This window comes from Leptodactylus fuscus, chromosome 8 (genome assembly GCF_031893055.1).
Source record: "Leptodactylus fuscus isolate aLepFus1 chromosome 8, aLepFus1.hap2, whole genome shotgun sequence".
NCBI lineage: Eukaryota > Metazoa > Chordata > Amphibia > Anura > Leptodactylidae > Leptodactylus > Leptodactylus fuscus.
In genome coordinates this window covers 84,413,346-84,433,529 of record NC_134272.1, presented here as the reverse complement: position 1 = coordinate 84,433,529, position 20,184 = coordinate 84,413,346, and the positions used below count along the sequence as shown (strand labels likewise).

Genomic DNA, 20,184 nt, shown 5'->3' with positions numbered 1-20,184 from the left:
AGAGCAGATGTCACGACACTTGTATGAGTAGAAGCTGATCAGGTAAGGGAGGGAGGGGTCCTTGTTGTCAGACCCCCACTCATCTCTTATTTGGGTCATTAATTAAAAATTAGTTTGACCACCCCTTTAAGAACCCCCCTATAAGTTGACCCTGTACTCTATATCGGAGCATTTGATACACTTGTATCTGACAAGCAAGCAGAGACTGAAGACCACACTGGGCGTTGTAGTTCCATATTGGCTATTTATACAAGGTTAACCACGGCTCTATAGGTCCTGCTTTATTTGTCTGACAACAAGAGATGACGGCTGCTACATTTGTCATATTAAAGGGTGTTTTCTAGGCAAATGATATGATGACTTTCATATAGGTCATCAATATCAGAAAGGTGTGTGGAGGGAGGGGTCTGACATCTGGAACCTCCACCAGTCAGCAGACACTATAAGGTGAAAAGAATGGGAAGCAGACAGCTCTATACACCATTTAGTGGCCATGCTGGGTTACTGCAACCAAACTCCTGTTCACTTGTCAATCAGCATGGCTACCACATGGAGAACTCAGCTCTGTTTTCTGTATAGTGGCTAAGAACAGCTGATCAGCGGAGGTCCCAGGTGTCAGACCTTGATGACCTATCCTAAGCATAAGTCATCAGTATAATTTGGCAGGAAAGCCCCCCGCCCCGACTAACAGCAGTAGTCCTATCAGAAAGGTGTAGTTGTACAATGCTAGGATGTTGGGAGTAGTAGTTCTACAACAGCTGGAGCGCCACTGTTCACACATTACAGTTTTCCATAGACTCTGGATAGCAGATCCGTTCCTTTGTACTTGTATAATAAATGACATGCCGCTTTGCACCGCTGCTTCCCACACTTACTTCTCACAACAGTTTTCTTGCAGTAATAATGCCATAGAATACATCACATTAAGTTCTACTTTACTAATTAGTTGTGGGAAGGTAAGACGAGGTTTTCTGACAAATAAATGGCAATCAAATGAGTCCGGGGATTGCCGTGAAATCTACTTTGTTCTAATGGCAGCTGATGACCCGGTGCTAACTGCCCAGTTCTTGGAATGAAAAGACCTTCTGCAAGGTAATTGTATCGATCGAGAATATTCTGTATTAGGTGTAGTATAATTATCCTCTGCTTTCTGCATGACGCCCATAGAAACAATCTTATTGTATTACAAGAAGCTCAGAACAGGAGTCAAAGGCTTCCAGAACATTATGACTTCATGAAAAGCTACAAAGCCAATCTGGTAGAGGAAAATATAACTGAAGGAGCAGCGTGTGAGGTTACTTGTATCTGGATCACTGCTGGGACTGAGGGGGTTTTATGCTTAGCAATGAAGTTTTTGAACTTTATAAGACGGCCAGACATTATGTCCCACTTGTTGGAAGCCTGGAAAACTAGCAATGGGAAAAGAAATCTTCATCAGAGTCGCTGAGAAAATTTGTTTCAATTTGTATCCAGTTATAGATCTGAACTGGATACAAAAATCGTAGGCTCAGCGCTAACCTAAAACTTTGCCATGGTCGCCCATGAAACAATATTATATTCTGAAGTCTCTTGAGACACCAGGGTATAATAAATGGAGGTCCATAAGCATAACAGGGATCCCCACCTTGTCTCTGCTCCTATCCATATCCTCTTCTGAGGCCTGGCTCATGTCACACACCCTAGGGTCACCATTGAGGCTTTTGATTGGGTCTCTGTAGTCATGTTGGGTGGTCTGCAAAGACCCCAGAGTATAATAATCAACTTTTGTGGATCTATCCAAGGTGAACCCTGACAATTTTGTTTTGTTCTAAACTATTTTGGTCATCTCTAGGCAAGGCTAATGATCATATTTTAATCAAATTTGGTAAAACCATACATTACATCATAATGTACAAGAACCCATAATCTATGTTTTGACTACATTTTCTTAAAACAAGTTATTCTTGGAATCTTAGTCATTTTTTTAGGCCTTCAGCCACTATTGACTTCTCTTACGCTGGCCCATTTGGTGGGAGTACAGGTTAACACTGTCTTGAGATCAATTGGCGCCCAACAGATCTTATCACACCAATCTACAACGTATACTATAAACTTATACAACCCCCTTTAAGTCCCACCGCCTATATGATTGCGGTAGACCCCAAAGCACACAATAAAACACAGCATTTATCAAATTAACATAGATTGGGAATGTAAATTTGACTGATAAACTCAATGACTATATTCCTAGTATTCTGCATTCGTACATTGTCTCCTGTATCTCTTTTATTATAAGGAATAATACATAACAATAAACCATATAACAGTATAAAACAACATGTATGGCGATATAGAAGACCAATATATAAACCAACACCCTCAAAAATAAAACACCACAATGAAGCGGCACATCACACATGTGCTACTATATATACATTGTTATTCTCCTGGACTCTCCTCTTCCACCACCCAACTACCTCAAAGTGGAGATACATCCTCTGGCTGCTGGGCCCTATAGCATCTCCTATATATCTGCTAATCCAGTACATACACCAATGCATAGAGTTACCAAAAATTAAGAATTTCTAGATATTGGATTATAACTTAGATCCCTGGACACAAACTCTCCCAAAATTGACAATGTCACAAAAGACATGGAATAATCCAATGCAAAGCTGGAGTTTTGACTGGCACGTATAATAATGGATAACCAGGTGGCCGTATACGTTAGACAAGCGTTGAACAATCGCAGCGATTTTGGTAATAACAGTTGACTATTTACTATGTATGGGGGATCTCCCTACTCTGCACCAATGGCAATTGTTGGCAAAAAGAAGCATCAGGTTTGCAGAATTCAATACCCCAAACCCGTTGTCTTAAAGAGAAGCTTCTTATTTCCATCTACTCAAAGAGAACACAGTCTTACTTGGCCAAACCTAACGTGTCGAGGGATTTTGTCGGAAACCTGATAACGAAGTCCAGACGCTGATGTGAACCCAGCATAAGCTGTGGAACCAATTTACTTTTTAGTTGGTAGTCTGTAAGAAAACACATCACAGATAGGTCCACATACATACATACATACATACATACATACATACTTAATCCCTTCTGGGTACCGTCTATTGAAAATGTCAGGTCAGAAACAATACAACATTAGTAAAGAAACAATACAACATTGTGGAAAAGATAATAGTTATGCAACTTTTTGTCACTTTAGTTTTTTCATTCCATTCCAACTTACCCCGGCAGTGCACCCCTTCATCGTATCCATCAGTGCAGTCGAACACTCCATTGCAAAGCTTTGACAAATGGATGCATGTTTTGGATCCAATGCAAAGTATATGGTTTGAGGGGCACTTATATACTGTACCTGAAACACAAACAGACATAGAGGCAGTTATAGATACAGATGTCTAGGGAAGGTACATGGAGGTAAAAGGCTTGTCCAGGACTTAAAGACAAACCCAAAGTATTATGGTTGCCTTCTTCCTGAAACAGCGCCCATAGCCTGTGGACCAATAGGGCACCATTTTTGGAAGAAAGCAGATATATTTTTGTAATCTTGGACAACTCATTTAATTAAAGTTATTGCACAGCCCTATTACAGCAGAGTCCAATGAGAAATACAATGCCTTGAAAGACTGGAACGCCCAAACCGCTTCCCAATGGGGTCGTCATGCAGAAACACATATCCAACCAAGAAGACACATATGTATTATTATAAGATTACTGGCATCTAAGCTTTGTATGCTGGCTGTACAAAGAATATACAGTCCTATGAAAAAGTTTGGGCACCCCTATTAATCTTAATCATTTTTAGTTCTAAATATTTTGGTGTTTGCAGCAACCATTTCAGTTTGATATATCTAATAACTGATGGACACAGTAATATTTCAGGATTGAAATGAGGTTTATTGTACAAACAGAAAATGTGCAATATGCATTAAACCAAAATTTGACCGGTGCAAAAGTATGGGCACCTTAACAGAAAAGTGACATAAATATTTAGTAGATCCTCCTTTTGCAAAGATAACAGCCTCTAGTCGCTTCCTGTAGCTTTTAATCAGTTCCTGGATCCTGGATAAAGGTATTTTGGACCATTCCTCTTTACAAAACAATTCCAGTTCAGTTAAGTTAGATGGTCGCCGAGCATGGACAGCCCGCTTCAAATCATCCCACAGATGTTCAATGATATTCAGGTCTGGGGACTGGGATGGCCATTCCAGAACATTGTAATTGTTCCTCTGCATGAATGCCTGAGGATTTGGAGCAGTGTTTTGGATCATTGTCTTGCTGAAATATCCATCCCCGGCGTAACTTCAACTTCGTCACTGATTCTTGAACATTATTCTGAAGAATCTGCTGATACTGAGTGGAATCCATGCGACCCTCAACTTTAACAAGATTCCCGGTGCCGGCATTGGCCACACAGGCCCAAAGCATGATGGAACCTCCACCAAATTTTACAGTGGGTAGCAAGTGTTTTTCTTGGAATGCTGTTTCTTTTGGACACCTTGCATAACGCCTTTTTGTATGACCAAACAACTCAATCTTTGTTTCATCAGTCCACAGGACCTTCTTCCAAAATGAAGCTGCCTTGTCCAAATGTGCTTTTTCATACCTCAGGCTACTCTATTTGTGGCGTACGTGCAGAAACGGCTTCTTTCTCATCACTCTCCCATACAGCTTCTCCTTGTGCAAAGTGCGCTGTATAGTTGACCAATGCACAGTGACACCATCTGCAGCAAGATGATGCTGCAGCTCTTTGGAGGTGGTCTGTGGATTGTCCTTGACTGTTCTCACCATTCTTCTTCTCTGCCTTTCTGATATTTTTCTTGGCCTGCCACTTCTGGGCTTAACAAGAACTGTCCCTGTGCTCTTCCATTTCCTTACTATGTTCCTCACAGTGGAAACTGACAGGTTAAATCTCTGAGACAACGTTTTGTATCCTTCCCCTGAACAACTATGTTGAACAATCTTTGTTTTCAGATCATTTGAGAGCGGGCTGTCCATGCTCGGCAACCATCAAACTTAACTGAACTGGAATTGTTTTGTAAAGAGGAATGGTCCAAAATCCCTTCATCCAAGATCCAGGAACTGATTAAAAGCTACAGGAAGAGACTAGAGGCTGTTATCTTTGCAAAAGGAGGATCTACTAAATATTAATGTCACTTTTCTGTTGAGGTGCCCATACTTTTGCACTGGTCAAATTTTGGCTTAATGCATATTGCACATTTTCTGTTAGTACAATAAACCTCATTTCAATCCTGAAATATTACTGTGTCCATCAGTTATTAGATATATCAAACTGAAATGGCTGTTATAAACACCAAAATATTTAGAACTAAAAATGATTAAGATTAATAGGGGTGCCCAAACTTTTTCATAGGACTGTATATTGTCACTGTTGAACTGGGAGCCCCTGGTCCTGATTCTTGCCCTCCTTATCCAACGCAAGGACCATTTTTATCTATTCATATCTATGTGTTAGCGAGGGGAGGAGACAGATGAAATAGAATACTACTCAAGCATCAGACTACACCTGGGGGTTTATTTGTAGTCTGGAACCATGGAGACACAATGTAATTCGTAAGATTTATTTTCGATACAAAGTTGCTTTATGTTTATGTTACACGCATCGCAGCTACTCACATGGTTGGTTGCAAAGATGGACATTAAAAACTGAAAGGTTAATAAAAAAATATTCCTAATTTTACAGTTAAAAAATATCATGGTGATGTCACGTAGAGTGTCAGCTTTACCTAGATACAATCTGCCGCTTATAAAAACTCTCTAAATAGCTAAATAAATATTTATCCAGATGTTAATGTAAATCAGGCCCCACAGACATAGAGCGATGACAGGAGGAATCAAGGTTAACGTGTAATTTGTGCATAACCATGTAAAAACCACTAATTAAAGGGGGGGAAAGTTTATTGCCTTTAAGACTCCCATGATAGCCATTCTGTTGGGTTTCCGTCTCTCGTCGAAAATGCTGATTTAGCAGTGCTGAGTAAGTGACTTCGGCATGTAACGTCTTCAACTACTCGAGATCCCACAACATGTTTCATTAAGTCCACAAGGGAAAAAAAACTACTATCAGAAGGAAATGGAGTGAGCGCCTGACACTTCCCAGTGTACTTACAGATGGTGCAGAGGTAAATTTGTCACGACACTGCCGCTGTTATGAGACATACTCGACGTCTCAGTATAAAGTCTGATCATCAGTAGGAGTTGCTTATTAAATCATTAAACATATTTTTTTATTTTTTTATCATGTTTATTTAAATTTTCAAGCTCAATTTCTATCTTTAAAAAAAATTCAGAAAGTCCTGCAGTTTTCATTCTGACCACTAAGCCTAATAATAGGCTTACACGTCCTGTTTTGTAAAGATAATTTCTCAGCTGTCCTAGGAAAAGTGCTATAGTGATATAGGTAACATTGTATCCACCATTCTCAATAGGTGATGTCAGAGCTTATCTACTCCCCTCTCTACCCTCTCTGATTAAGTTCAATACACTGGCTAGAGATTATTGCTGCCTATGGCCATGAGACTGCTGTAAAGCACATCACTAAATGCTGTTAAGGAGCAGAAGCAGGATGGACGCCCACTGTAATCATCACCAGCGAGATCCCTCAAGGTTCTGGACCAATTGGGAAGGGAGGAACAGGATTGAGGCGCGCACAAACCAAATGGTCCTCACAGAATTTCCAACACCTTTACTCTCCTGTATTGGATAGAGCTTGGCAACAAGCCGGCTACAATTGCACTTGATAAAGGGCCCAGGACCAAAAATGAGTTGTGCCTAGCATTCAAGAAAGGTGTTGGAAATTCTATGAGGACCATTTGGTTTGTGCACGTCTCAATCCCGTTCCTTCCTTCTAAATTGGTCTAGAACCTTGAGAGATCTCGTTGTTGTTCACGTACGCACTGCCTTGGGTAGCGTAAGGGAAAGAAGCTGCTGCCACCACTAGGGTTGAGCAAATCTTGAGATTTCAGGATCAATTTCAAAATCCAATTTCCAATCATTTTCCAGCCGATCACGATTGTGAAATTTGCTCCATCGCCGATCGGGATCCGATCTTTTCCAATCCCGATTGCTTAACCCTAGCATATATGGTGTTGTAACACAAAACAACGCCAGGCCGTTATTGGCGTTATTTGGCCGTTGTTACTACACTCTATAGGCGCTCGCTGTCTCTTTTTAGATTTTTCATGCCCCCGTAATCCTGTACAGAAAATAGAATTTCAAAAATTTCTGATCGAAGAATAAAAACAAATTGGTAAAAAGTAATCAATTTAATAAATAAATGTAACCAATAGCGATACATTCCGTTTAACGCCCCCCATTGCCGCCCCCTCCTCGATCAGGTAGACCATGCTTGCTAATGTGTACTAGGCATAAATTAGCACTGAAATACAAGAGCTCGGGAAAAACAGATTTAAACTTTATTTAGCAAATTAGATCCTCGACAAGGCTCTGGTTTTGGATGCAAATGAAGGCTTTGTTTTGCGACTATGAGTGAGGTGTAAATTACACTCTGTCAGGTCAGTATCTATAATTAAACACAGCAATACCTACTTTATTAGTACACATGAAAAGAGAATGCAACGTTCACCACCTCTTCATTTTACGAGTCCCCACCACCGGGCTCCGCACGCACCAATCTGCTCCCTCTCTGAGGCTATAGCTTTCCTATGGATATTACCTATATTCACAATGCACCATTATCAGATGATGGTGATTAATGACTGTAATTAAGAAAAAAATAGCACAGTATTTAAGATAGAAGGACTCATCGACACCCCTACCGCCAGCATCTCCGCTTCTTATAGTTTAAGATCAGATTAATAGAGATGAGCGAACACTAAAATGTTCGAGGTTCGAAATTCGATTCGAACAGCCGCTCACTGTTCGAGTGTTCGAATGGGTTTCGAACCCCATTATAGTCTATGGGGAACATAAACTCGTTAAGGGGGAAACCCAAATTCGTGTCTGGAGGGTCACCAAGTCCACTATGACACCCCAGGAAATGATACCAACACCCTGGAATGACACTGGGACAGCAGGGGAAGCATGTCTGGGGGCATAAAAGTCACTTTATTTCATGGAAATCCCTGTCAGTTTGCGATTTTCGCAAGCTAACTTTTCCCCATAGAAATGCATTGGCCAGTGCTGATTGGCCAGAGTACGGAACTCGACCAATCAGCGCTGGCTCTGCTGGAGGAGGCGGAGTCTAAGATAGCTCCACACCAGTCTCCATTCAGGTCCGACCTTAGACTCCGCCTCCTCCGGCAGAGCCAGCGCTGATTGGCCGAAGGCTGGCCAATGCATTCCTATGCGAATGCAGACTTAGCAGTGCTGAGTCAGTTTTGCTCAACTACACATCTGATGCACACTCGGCACTGCTACATCAGATGTAGCAATCTGATGTAGAAGAGCCGAGGGTGCACTAGAACCCCTGTGCAAACTTAGTTCACGCTAATAGAATGCATTGGCCAGCGCTGATTGGCCAATGCATTCTATTAGCCCGATGAAGTAGAGCTGAATGTGTGTGCTAAGCACACTCATTCAGCACTGCTTCATCACGCCAATACAATGCATTAGCCAGTGCTGATTGGCCAGAGTACGGAATTCGGCCAATCAGCGCTGGCCAATGCATTCTATTAGCCCGATGAAGTAGAGCTGAATGTGTGTGCTAAGCACACACATTCAGCACTGCTTCATCACGCCAATACAATGCATTAGCCAGTGCTGATTGGCCAGAGTACGGAATTCGGCCAATCAGCGCTGGCTCTGCTGGAGGAGGCGGAGTCTAAGATCGCTCCACACCAGTCTCCATTCAGGTCCGACCTTAGACTCCGCCTCCTCCGGCAGAGCCAGCGCTGATTGGCCGAAGGCTGGCCAATGCATTCCTATGCGAATGCAGAGACTTAGCAGTGCTGAGTCAGTTTTGCTCAACTACACATCTGATGCACACTCGGCACTGCTACATCAGATGTAGCAATCTGATGTAGCAGAGCCGAGGGTGCACTAGAACCCCTGTGCAAACTCAGTTCACGCTAATAGAATGCATTGGCCAGCGCTGATTGGCCAATGCATTCTATTAGCCCGATGAAGTAGAGCTGAATGTGTGTGCTAAGCACACACATTCAGCACTGCTTCATCACGCCAATACAATGCATTAGCCAGTGCTGATTGGCCAGAGTACGGAATTCGGCCAATCAGCGCTGGCTCTGCTGGAGGAGGCGGAGTCTAAGGTCGGACCTGAATGGAGACTGGTGTGGAGCGATCTTAGACTCCGCCTCCTCCAGCAGAGCCAGCGCTGATTGGCCGAATTCCGTACTCTGGCCAATCAGCGCTGGCCAATGCATTCTATTAGCTTGATGAAGCAGAGTGTGCACAAGGGTTCAAGCGCACCCTCGGCTCTGATGTAGCAGAGCTGAGGCTGCACAAGGGTTCAAGCGCACCCTCGGCTCTGATGTAGGAGAGCCGAGGGTGCACTTGAACCCTTGTGCACCCTCAGCTCTGCTACATCAGAGCCGAGGGTGCGCTTGAACCCTTGTGCACACTCTGCTTCATCAAGCTAATAGAATGCATTGACCAGCGCTGATTGGCCAATGTATTCTATTAGCCTGATGAAGTAGAGCTGAATGTGTGTGCTAAGCACACACATTCAGCTCTACTTCATCGGGCTAATAGAATGCATTGGCCAGCGCTGATTGGCCAGAGTACGGAACTCGACCAATCAGCGCTGGCTCTGCTGGAGGAGGCGGAGTCTAAGATCGCTCCACACCAGTCTCCATTCAGGTCCGACCTTAGACTCCGCCTCCTCCAGCAGAGCCAGCGCTGATTGGCCGAATTCCGTACTCTGGCCAATCAGCACTGGCTAATGCATTGTATTGGCGTGATGAAGCAGTGCTGAATGAGTGTGCTTAGCACACACATTCAGCTCTACTTCATCGGGCTAATAGAATGCATTGGCCAATCAGCGCTGGCCAATGCATTCTATTAGCGTGAACTGAGTTTGCACAGGGGTTCTAGTGCACCCTCGGCTCTGCTACATCAGATTGCTACATCTGATGTAGCAGTGCCGAGTGTGCATCAGATGTGTAGTTGAGCAAAACTGACTCAGCACTGCTAAGTCTGCATTCGCATAGGAATGCATTGGCCAGCCTTCGGCCAATCAGCGCTGGCTCTGCCGGAGGAGGCGGAGTCTAAGGTCGGACCTGAATGGAGACTGGTGTGGAGCGATCTTAGACTCCGCCTCCTCCAGCAGAGCCAGCGCTGATTGGTCGAGTTCCGTACTCTGGCCAATCAGCGCTGGCCAATGCATTCTATTAGCCCGATGAAGTAGAGCTGAATGTGTGTGCTTAGCACACACATTCAGCTCTACTTCATCAGGCTAATAGAATACATTGGCCAATCAGCGCTGGCCAATGCATTCTATTAGCTTGATGAAGCAGAGTGTGCACAAGGGTTCAAGCGCACCCTCGGCTCTGATGTAGCAGAGCTGAGGGTGCACAAGGGTTCAAGTGCACCCTCGGCTCTCCTACATCAGAGCCGAGGGTGCGCTTGAACCCTTGTGCAGCCTCGGCTCTGCTACATCAGAGCTGAGGGTGCGCTTGAACCCTTGTGCACACTCTGCTTCATCAAGCTAATAGAATGCATTGGCCAGCACTGATTGGCCAGAGTACGGAATTCGGCCAATCAGCGCTGGCCAATGCATCCCTATGGGAAAAAGTTTATCTCACAAAAATCACAATTACACACCCGATAGAGCCCCAAAAAGTTATTTTTAATAACATTCCCCCCTAAATAAAGGTTATCCCTAGCTATCCCTGCCTGTACAGCTATCCCTGTCTCATAGTCACAAAGTTCACATTCTCATATGACCCGGATTTGAAATCCACTATTCGTCTAAAATGGAGGTCACCTGATTTCGGCAGCCAATGACTTTTTCCAATTTTTTTCAATGCCCCCGGTGTCGTAGTTCCTGTCCCACCTCCCCTGCGCTGTTATTGGTGCAAAAAAGGCGCCAGGGAAGGTGGGAGGGGAATCGAATTTTGGCGCACTTTACCACGTGGTGTTCGATTCGATTCGAACATGGCGAACACCCTGATATCCGATCGAACATGTGTTCGATAGAACACTGTTCGCTCATCTCTACAGATTAAATGAATTCTGTAGACTCTAATGAATAATATTTAAATACATTAGGCCATTAGCTCACATTTATGAGCCTAATAATGCAAAGAGATCCAAAAATGTCCATTAACCCTTTTCTTATCTGGCAGACCTCTACCGTATTGTGAAGACATTTTGGAGAGGATGGGACTAAGAGCCTGCGGAGCGATGGGGAAGGTAGTTAATTAAAATCAATGAGCAGTTAAGGGAACTTTCTGCTGAATAGAGATGTGTCTACCGTTAGCTTTTTGTGGTTTTCGTCAAGGACTCCGGGTTTCAGGATGATTTGCTTAAGGATTTCAATTTCTCGTGAAACCAATTCAATACGATGCAGCAGAATGGTAACACCTCCCTTGAAGGTCTATAATGGAGCCACATAGGCACGTATAGGATAGATAGGATTTCACTTTGTGGTAGCATATCGCTGTGTGATATCATACCACCAAATGCTCATGTTCATGTTGAGACACATAATATAGGTCGGCATGTCCAACCAAGAGGAAAGGCGAGGGCGCGTCTGAACATTACAGCAAAACCCCCAGGACAGGCTGCAAACTGCATTACAACAATCAGGGCCGCACCTCTAACGATGCGAGATGGGGCGGCCACCTAGGGCAGCATTTTTGGAGGAGGCGGCCAACTGACAACAACTTGATATGGGTTGAACGCTGAGTCAGTGGTTAGCACTGCGGCCTTGCAGCGCTGGAGTCTTGGGTTTGAATCTTGCCAGGAACAACATCTGCTAGGAGTTTATATATTTTCCCCGTGTTTGCATGGATTTCCTCCCATTCTACAAAGACAAAAAAAATGTACAATTGTGATCCCTATATGGGGCTCACAATCTACATTAAAATATATATATATATATATATATATATATATATATATGGGTTGGATGGGGTAGCAGGTCTCCTTAAAGAGGACCTTTCATCACCACAACCGTTTCTAGTCCTTATCATCTCTTAATAGGCTTCACTCTGCTGATTCCAGCCCAGTTGAAATTTTCTCTCTAGTCCCCACCATTCCCAAGCAACAAGTGCAGGTAGTTTTGACGTTTGATGTGCTACTTAAGCTCTGTAATATCAGGTGGGTGGTGTCAGGCAGGGTGTGTGATTCAGATCTCAAGTCAGAGGCAACCAGTGCCAGAGCTCAGAATCACACCCCTTGTCTGCTCCTGCCTGACTCCGCCCTCCTGACAGTACAGAGACAAAATAGCATATCAGGCACCAAAACTAACTGCATTGATTGCTCAGGAACGGTGGGGGCTAGGGAAAAATTTCTAACTGTACAGTTTAGGGCATGATTGAATCTTCGACAGGTGAATATGTAGCATAATAAATCCATCAGACTTGTCACTGTCACTATGGCTGATCCGGAAAGAGCTGCTCATAGAATATAACGTATACCAAACACCACACCTAATAAATTCCATTCTTACAAGTAAATATTTCTGTAATAAAGCCGGTTATTACGCCTCATGCCAACACAATATTTTGTCAGAACATTATCGCTATTTGAACAGCAGTTAGTAGGCAAATGAAATCATTATTTATTCATGATTCTTTTTCCTTTCTCAGTCAGAGACCCATCCGATCTCCTAATTCACTGTAACCTTGATTTCGTAGGCGCTGGTATTGCTATATGGAGATGTACATTGTGGTATTTCGCCCCCTCCACCCCCCCCCCCCCCTTCCCTGTAAGCATTGGATAAATAGATTAATGTATTATTTTGCATATCCATTATCATGTAAAAATTCTTCAATAATGATGACAGCAACAGAATACAGAGGTAGCAAAATTTAACATCACTCTTAAAGGGAACCTGTCTGGGAGATTTGGGGAAGTAAACCCCCTACAGGTCCTTATTAGAGATGAGCGAACAGCGTTGGCTCGAGTACATGTCCGATCAGATATCAGGCTGCTCGAGATGTTCGATTCGAGTTGAACACAAGGAGGCAAACTCACTAAAAATTCATATCCCCTCCCACCTTCCCTGGCGCTTTTTTTGCACCAATAACTGTGCAGGGGAGGTGGGACAGGAACTACGACAACGGAGGCATCGAAAAAAAAATTGGAAAAAGTAAAATGGCTGGCTAATTCAGGTGACCTCCAATTTATACGAATAGTGGATTTAATATCCGGTTCATATGAGACTGTGAACTATGTGACTGTGAGACAGGGATAGATGTACAGGCAGGGTTATCTAGGGATTAGCTTTATTTAGGGGGGGAATGTTACTCAAACAGCTCTTTGGGGCTCTATCTGGTCGGGATCCCTGTCAGCTTGCGATATGCGCAAGCTGACTTTTTCCCATAGGAATGCATTGACCAGCGTTGATTGGCCGAATGCCATACAGAGTACAACAATCAATGCTGGTTCTGCCAGAGGCTCATATGTGAGGAGGCGGAGTGTAAGATCAGATCAGGATGGAGACTGCTGTGGACCGATCTTAGACTCAGCCTCCTCCAGCAGAACCAGCGTTGATTGGCTGAATGCTGTACTCTATGCCATTCAGCCAATCAACGCTGATCAATGTATTCCTATTCCGAGATGTAGCAGTGCTGGCCGTGCGCTCAGCACTGCTACTCCGGAGATGCAGCCGAGCTGAGCACACAGCCAGCACTGCTACACCAGAGATGTGAACCTTGCTTCACACTCAGCTCTACTGCATCAGAGATGCGCTGAACCCTGCTGCACACTAAGCTAGGCTCCGCCTCAGTGGCCACATGATGTTACCAAAGAGTTGGAGACAGAGCGACAAACTCCATGAGGAAGCCCAAAAGAGGTAACAGAAGGTAAGTATGAATATTTTTTACACCTCCTCCGGGCCTCCATCTATTATACTCTGGGGTGTGAAGAACCTGTATAGTATAATAGTTTTTCATTGGTGACAAATCTCTGTGATCTGTGTAAGGGTCACTGTGCACGAAGGGAGAGCTGTGACATCACCTATTGTTAGTGATGGATCATGTCTGTGTTACCTTGTATTATAACCCTGCCTGTGCTGATAATGAGATAATTAGTGAGAAGTGATCTCTACAGATTAGGAGGTGTCGGACTTTTGTATGGCTTAATGGTCACTTTTCGGGAAGGGAGATCTGTGACATCACCTATAGTTAGTGATGGATCCTTTCTGTGTTACCTTGCATTATATTCCATCCTGTGATGATAATGAGATAATTAGTGAGAAGTAATCTCAACAGAGCAGGAAGTGTCAGACTATTGTATGACTTCGTGGTCATTGTGCAGAAAGGTAGAGCAGTGATCTCACCTATTGTTAGTGGTGGATCCTGTCTTTTTTTCTATATCTTTACCTTGCATTATTATGCTGCCAGTGATGATAATGAGATAATTAGTGAGAACTGATCTCTACAGAGCAGGAAGTGTCAGACTATTGTATGGCTTAAGGTCACTGTGCAGGAAGAGAGAGCTGTAACATCACCTATTGTTAGTGGTGGATCCTGTCTTTTTTCTGTATCTGTGTTACCTTGTATTATAATTCTTTCTGTGCTGATAATGAGATAATTAGTGAGAAGTGATCTTGACAGAGCAGGAAGTGTCAGGCTATTGTATGGCTTTGTGGTCACTGTGCAGTAAGAGAGATCTGTGACATCACCTATTGTTAGGGTGGATCCTGTCTTTTTTCTATATCTGTATTACCTTATATTATACTGCTGCCTCTGATGATAATGAGATAATTAATGAGAAGTGATCTCTACAGAGCAGGAGGTGTAAGACTACTGTATGGCTTAGTGGTCACTTTGTGGGAAGGGAGATCTGTGACATCACCTATTGTTAGTGATGGATCCTGACTGTGTTACCTTGCATTATATTCCTTCCTGTGATGATAATGAGATAATTAGTGAGAAGTGATCTCTACAGAGCAGGAGGTGTCAGACTATTGTATGGCTTAGTGGTCACAGTGCAGGAAGAGAGAGCTGTGACATCACCTATTGTTAGTGGTGGATCCTGTCTTTTTTCTATATCTGTGTTACCTTGTATTATACTCCTGCCTCTAATAATAATGAGATAATTAATGAGACGTGATCTCTATAGAGCAGGAGGTGTCGGACTATTGTATGGCTTAGTGGTCACGGTGAAATCTATAACAGCTTATGACCTGGAATATTAGAAAATACAGCCTCTAACCAATCTGTAGCATAAAAACCTTAAACACTCGGTTATTTTTTGGAGGATAAATATGCACATAGATCTCCAGAGAACCTTCACTTCCTATTCACACACAGAGACAAAACTGAATTCATGTATTTTTTAAAGCACATTTTGGGTCACAATGACAAAACAAAGAATGCAGAGCTTAAAACGCAGTTACATCCATTAAAAGCAGAAAAGTAAAAGCAAAGATAACTCTGAATTCAGTGACAAATGACCTGAGATAGACGAGGTCAGTAAAGCCGGGACACGGGGTGAATTATAAGCAGCTCGTAACACAAAGCGATGGGAAACCACGACCTTCTCTACTCAGCAATTATGTGCCGTGACTACCTGGAGACTCGCCGGTGTGTCATGCTATGTTTTATAGTATCTTTAATAAAATTTTTGTAAGAATATATTGTTATATCTATTACTATAGCAGGATGACAAAAGACCCCAGGCAAAGCTCTGTATCTGTTCTAGCAGGAGAGGCCGATCAGGATTTGCCCCCATCCTCCCCTCAGCATCTATCACTTATACTGGAGACATCACAGAAATGGACGACCTTCGAAGAACTCATTTTCTGGTGTACAAGGTTGCCTGCTGGGAGACATAACCTGCAAGCTAAATGATAGACTGCTTCCCATCAGGGCTAGTGGTAGGAGAAGTAGGTGGCCTCCGAGGGTGCCATTAAAGGGACAATTTATGGAATAAACACAAGTATTTAAGGCCAATCGCTGATGGGTATAATGGAGCCATGTGGGCATCCACTTCTGTAATTGTATAGTTGTGTATGTACTGTATTTATTTTCTCCCTAAGAGAAAGACAAACCGCACAAGATTCAGTTCCACATGAACCTGATGTGCTATTATTATAGTCTGGGGTCTGTTCCAACTCCAAAGTATAATAAGTGAAGGCCCAGGGGTGGTGAGTAACATAAAAAGCACTTATACTCACCTCTCCTTGCGGAGATTAGCAACAATCCCTGGCATCTTCTTCTTTCTACTGACTGACATCATGCACCTAGGGGGCACCACTGAGGCTTACGATTGGGTCTCAGTGGTTAGGTGTGACATACCAATGCCTTGGTACTTTGACCCACATGACTGTTGAGGCCCAATTGTAGACCAGATGCTGCGTGGATGCCCAGGAGAGGTGAGTATAAATGTTTTCTATGCTTACTTACCTTCTCCACTTATTATACAATGGTGTCTGAAAGCCTCCACAGTATAATAGCGCTTCACTGGTGACAAACCCCAAATATTTCAGGTTTGGGTCAAACAAGAAATCTTTAAAAAATTTGGTTTGCTCAGCCCTTATCATCCCAACCAACCGCAGGCAGCTTGGTGAGGGTTTTATCCTTTCATCAGTGTGAAGCTGGGTGCTGATCATAGACATGGCTCAGATGGGGAATATGTCTCCTATATGTATACAGTATGTACGCTTGTGTCAACATTCATGTATGTGTTCATTGATATGTATCTGTTTATGTTTATTAGTGCATGTGTTATTGTGTTTGTTTATAAATATTTGTATCTGCATGTATACTCGCATGTTTATATGTATTACTGTGTGTTATTGTGTGTAAACAAGTATATTTATTATATTTGTATCGACATGTGTAAGTTTATATGTATTAGTCTGTGTTATTGTGTGTGTGTATATATGTATATTTATAAATATTTGTATCCGCATGCTTATATGTATCATTGTGTGTTATGGATATATATGTAATTGTGCATATTTCTGTATTTGTATCTGCTTTTATGTGTATATATGTACTATTGTGAGTCTCTCTCTCTCTCTCTCTCGCCCCTCTCTCTCTCCCCCTCTCTCTCCCCCTCTCTCCCCCCCCCTCTCTCTCTCTCTCTCCCCCTCTCTCTCCCCCTCTCTCTCTCCCCCTGTGTCTCTCTCTCTCTCTCTCTCTCTCTCTCTCTCTCTCTCTCTTCCCCCCCTCTCTCCATATATATATATATTACTATGAGTGTGTGTATACCACATTATATGTAATTATATGTATATGATGGTCGTGGTTTTCTATGTTCTTTGTCTTTCCTGCACTCTTGCAATTTTTCCCATCATATACAAATAATTTACAGCTCTGCAACTCCGTCCCCTGCAGCTGTCCGGCTTCATCCCAAACCGTCCTCATTGCACATCCGGTGACCTTGCCATCAGCTTTACAGCCACCCAAGCCAGCCAGCCAGCCCTCCTCGTCGCGAACGCTGCAGACTATTTGAAAGAATTCTGAAACAACCGTATCACATTGTACTGATGGAGATAAAAATGTATAATGTACCATAGAAGCATCCAAAACATAATTAAAGCACAAAATAGCACTTGTAATAGGCGTCCATTACCGAGATTGGATTTAGATCTCTGAGATGTGCTCCATGAAAGGAGGCGAGGAGACTCGAAGCATTTTTACATGTAGAACATGCCATATCAGGAGAAAATCAAAGGCAAAAGTGCTGAAGTTGTTCGGCATTATAGCTGGTAACAGGCTTCTTATCCATTTCCGAAGGAGTATTTTTCTGCTTTTTATGTGATTTTCGTAGACAGAGCCCAGTTGTCATGGAACCTGACGGTGCCTTGTTATACAAAGGCTGCCATTTAGGGTTCCAGCTGCCTATAAGTGAGTCAGGATATAATCACCATGTTTACTCAATTATAGAAGCCAAGCCAACTGAATGGGTTGCACATTATTACATGAGGATGGCTTTGGAGAACAGACTTGATAAAAGTTCATAGAATCTCCCGGGACTACATTGTGCACATCGGGGAACACAACGGGGACAACACTTCAATTCTGACTTGAGTGATATTTAAACCACTTCAGATCCAATCTGTTTGAGTTGTTAACGTAGTATAAGTGTAGAAGTAATGATCATAATATATTCTATAAATTCCGGTTCTGACCATTGCCAAACAAGGAGACCCCAAAGAGACCTTCTGAAAACTTAATGGTTTATGGCTAGTTGGCTTATAGACAAAAAAATGTGGGCAGATGTGGAAAAAATGTTGCAAAGTAAGAATTCTTTAGAAGCATTAAAAGTTTATACCAAACGGAAAAGAGAAATATAAATCCCATCAATATTTGGTGAGAACTTTGCCCATTGGAGGTGGAGTCCTGGAAGTGATGATATGACCCCCATAGATATAGCCATGATCTCATCATCATCCAGTCTGTCTGGGATGACATGAAGAGATAGATGGATTGGAGCAAGCAACATCCACAGAAGGTCTGGGCTTAGTTATCCAAGATGGCAGCAGGAACAATTTCGCTATTGTATCTTTTTTTTACCCCAACTCCAACTCTTGAAGTGTTATTGTAAAAAGACATTTTGTGCACTGAAGGCGGGTCTTATGCTTCTTGGAGCATTGCTGATACCACTTAGCCCACTCGTACTATCTCCTGCCTGTGCCATGCTGTACAGTGAAAGTTGATCCTCTCACTACTATGACTTGACCCATCCTATACAAGAAGCAACTGCAACGCTCAAGGGCTAAATGCCCGCCCCCAGTGCACCAACTGCCTCACTTGCATAACAATACAATTTTGTGACACATGACAAAGGTATATTGTTTACCACTATAATGTGCCACGTAACATGGTGGTGGTAGTTGACTATTCTTGGGGAGGTGGAAGACTCCCTTTAAATAAGTAGTTCATTATTTTGTTGACACATTCCCTTTAAGACATCCTATCCAAATCATCCAAAGCCTGACCTAGTCTGAATAACTTACAACTCATTTTAAATTGACTGTCCCCATGGCGGCACCGAGTATTACGGTCATAACATGGGCTTAACACTGTTCACACAATATGGCCACATAAAGCCGCCCTTACCCCCTGACTTTATATCATTATTTCTGTCCATACAAACTGTTATTCCCAAAAGTCTTGTAAATGTAAAAAGCCATAGTAAGAATTGCTTCGTCACTTCTGAATAAATATTTCATGCGGCTTTCATTTGAACACGGAGGAAGGGTTATTACAATCACATAGGTTGGACTCTGGGATTACAGTCATTTTGTTCAGGTTTGCTTTTTTTAGACTTTTAAGGACTTGCTTATCACCGGGCAGGTCTCTGGGTTTTGGAATTAAAATCTGGCATTAGACAGTACGGGTTAAGTAATAATATTGGCTAAGCTAGAGGTAGGTGACCGGGAGATCTATTATAGCGCTGGGACAATAATGCTCAGTGTGCTCGGATTTATAGGTGGACACAGCTCGGGGAAGGGGGCTAGGTCTGAAATCTACTCAAGCCTATCAATTAGTAACACAAGATTTACGTAACCTTTAAAGCCAAAAAACATATCCTACTAATATTGTGTTTGGATGTTTGTTCCTCAATCACGCAAACACGGCTGAATGGATTTAAATGAAATTCGGGACATAGATTGTAACCTCGATTAAAGCATAGGCTACTTTTTATCCTGGTAAATGACATGGCTTCATGACTGTTATGAATTTATGTTCACATACTATATTACACTGCTCTTGCAGCAGCTTATCTCATGTCACAGGTCTATCAATCTATGTAAACACACGCCAACCCTCGGTGCTTTGTGTACATGCATTTGTATATTATCTGATCTGCTCCAGGCAGTGCTGACAATCTGACATGGGAAAACACTTTTAATCCAAATTGGCAGTTTGCCAATTTTAAACATGCCTGGAAAAAGTTAGTCAGAAGTCACAGAGTTCTCCTCATGTGGAACTGAGGGGAATCATTTTCAGCCAACAACACGCTCATTATATGGCATCTTGGCGAGCTGCTCAGATGCCGGAACAATCACAGACACAGCACGAGGAATGAGTTCAGTGACAGGCCAGCTTGACAGCTGTCGAA

At 42.8% G+C, this 20,184-nt stretch overlaps 1 protein-coding gene across 1 annotated transcript in view; it reads right to left on the bottom strand.

Annotated features, from left to right (window-relative positions):
• LRP1B (LDL receptor related protein 1B) overlaps window positions 1-20,184 on the bottom strand; it is a 1,094,775-nt gene that overhangs the window by 695,619 nt on the left and 378,972 nt on the right. The window contains exon 3 of the mRNA XM_075284520.1: window positions 3,224-3,352. Coding sequence (XP_075140621.1) covers window positions 3,224-3,352 — 129 coding nt within the window. The remainder of the gene's footprint in view (window positions 1-3,223; window positions 3,353-20,184) is intronic.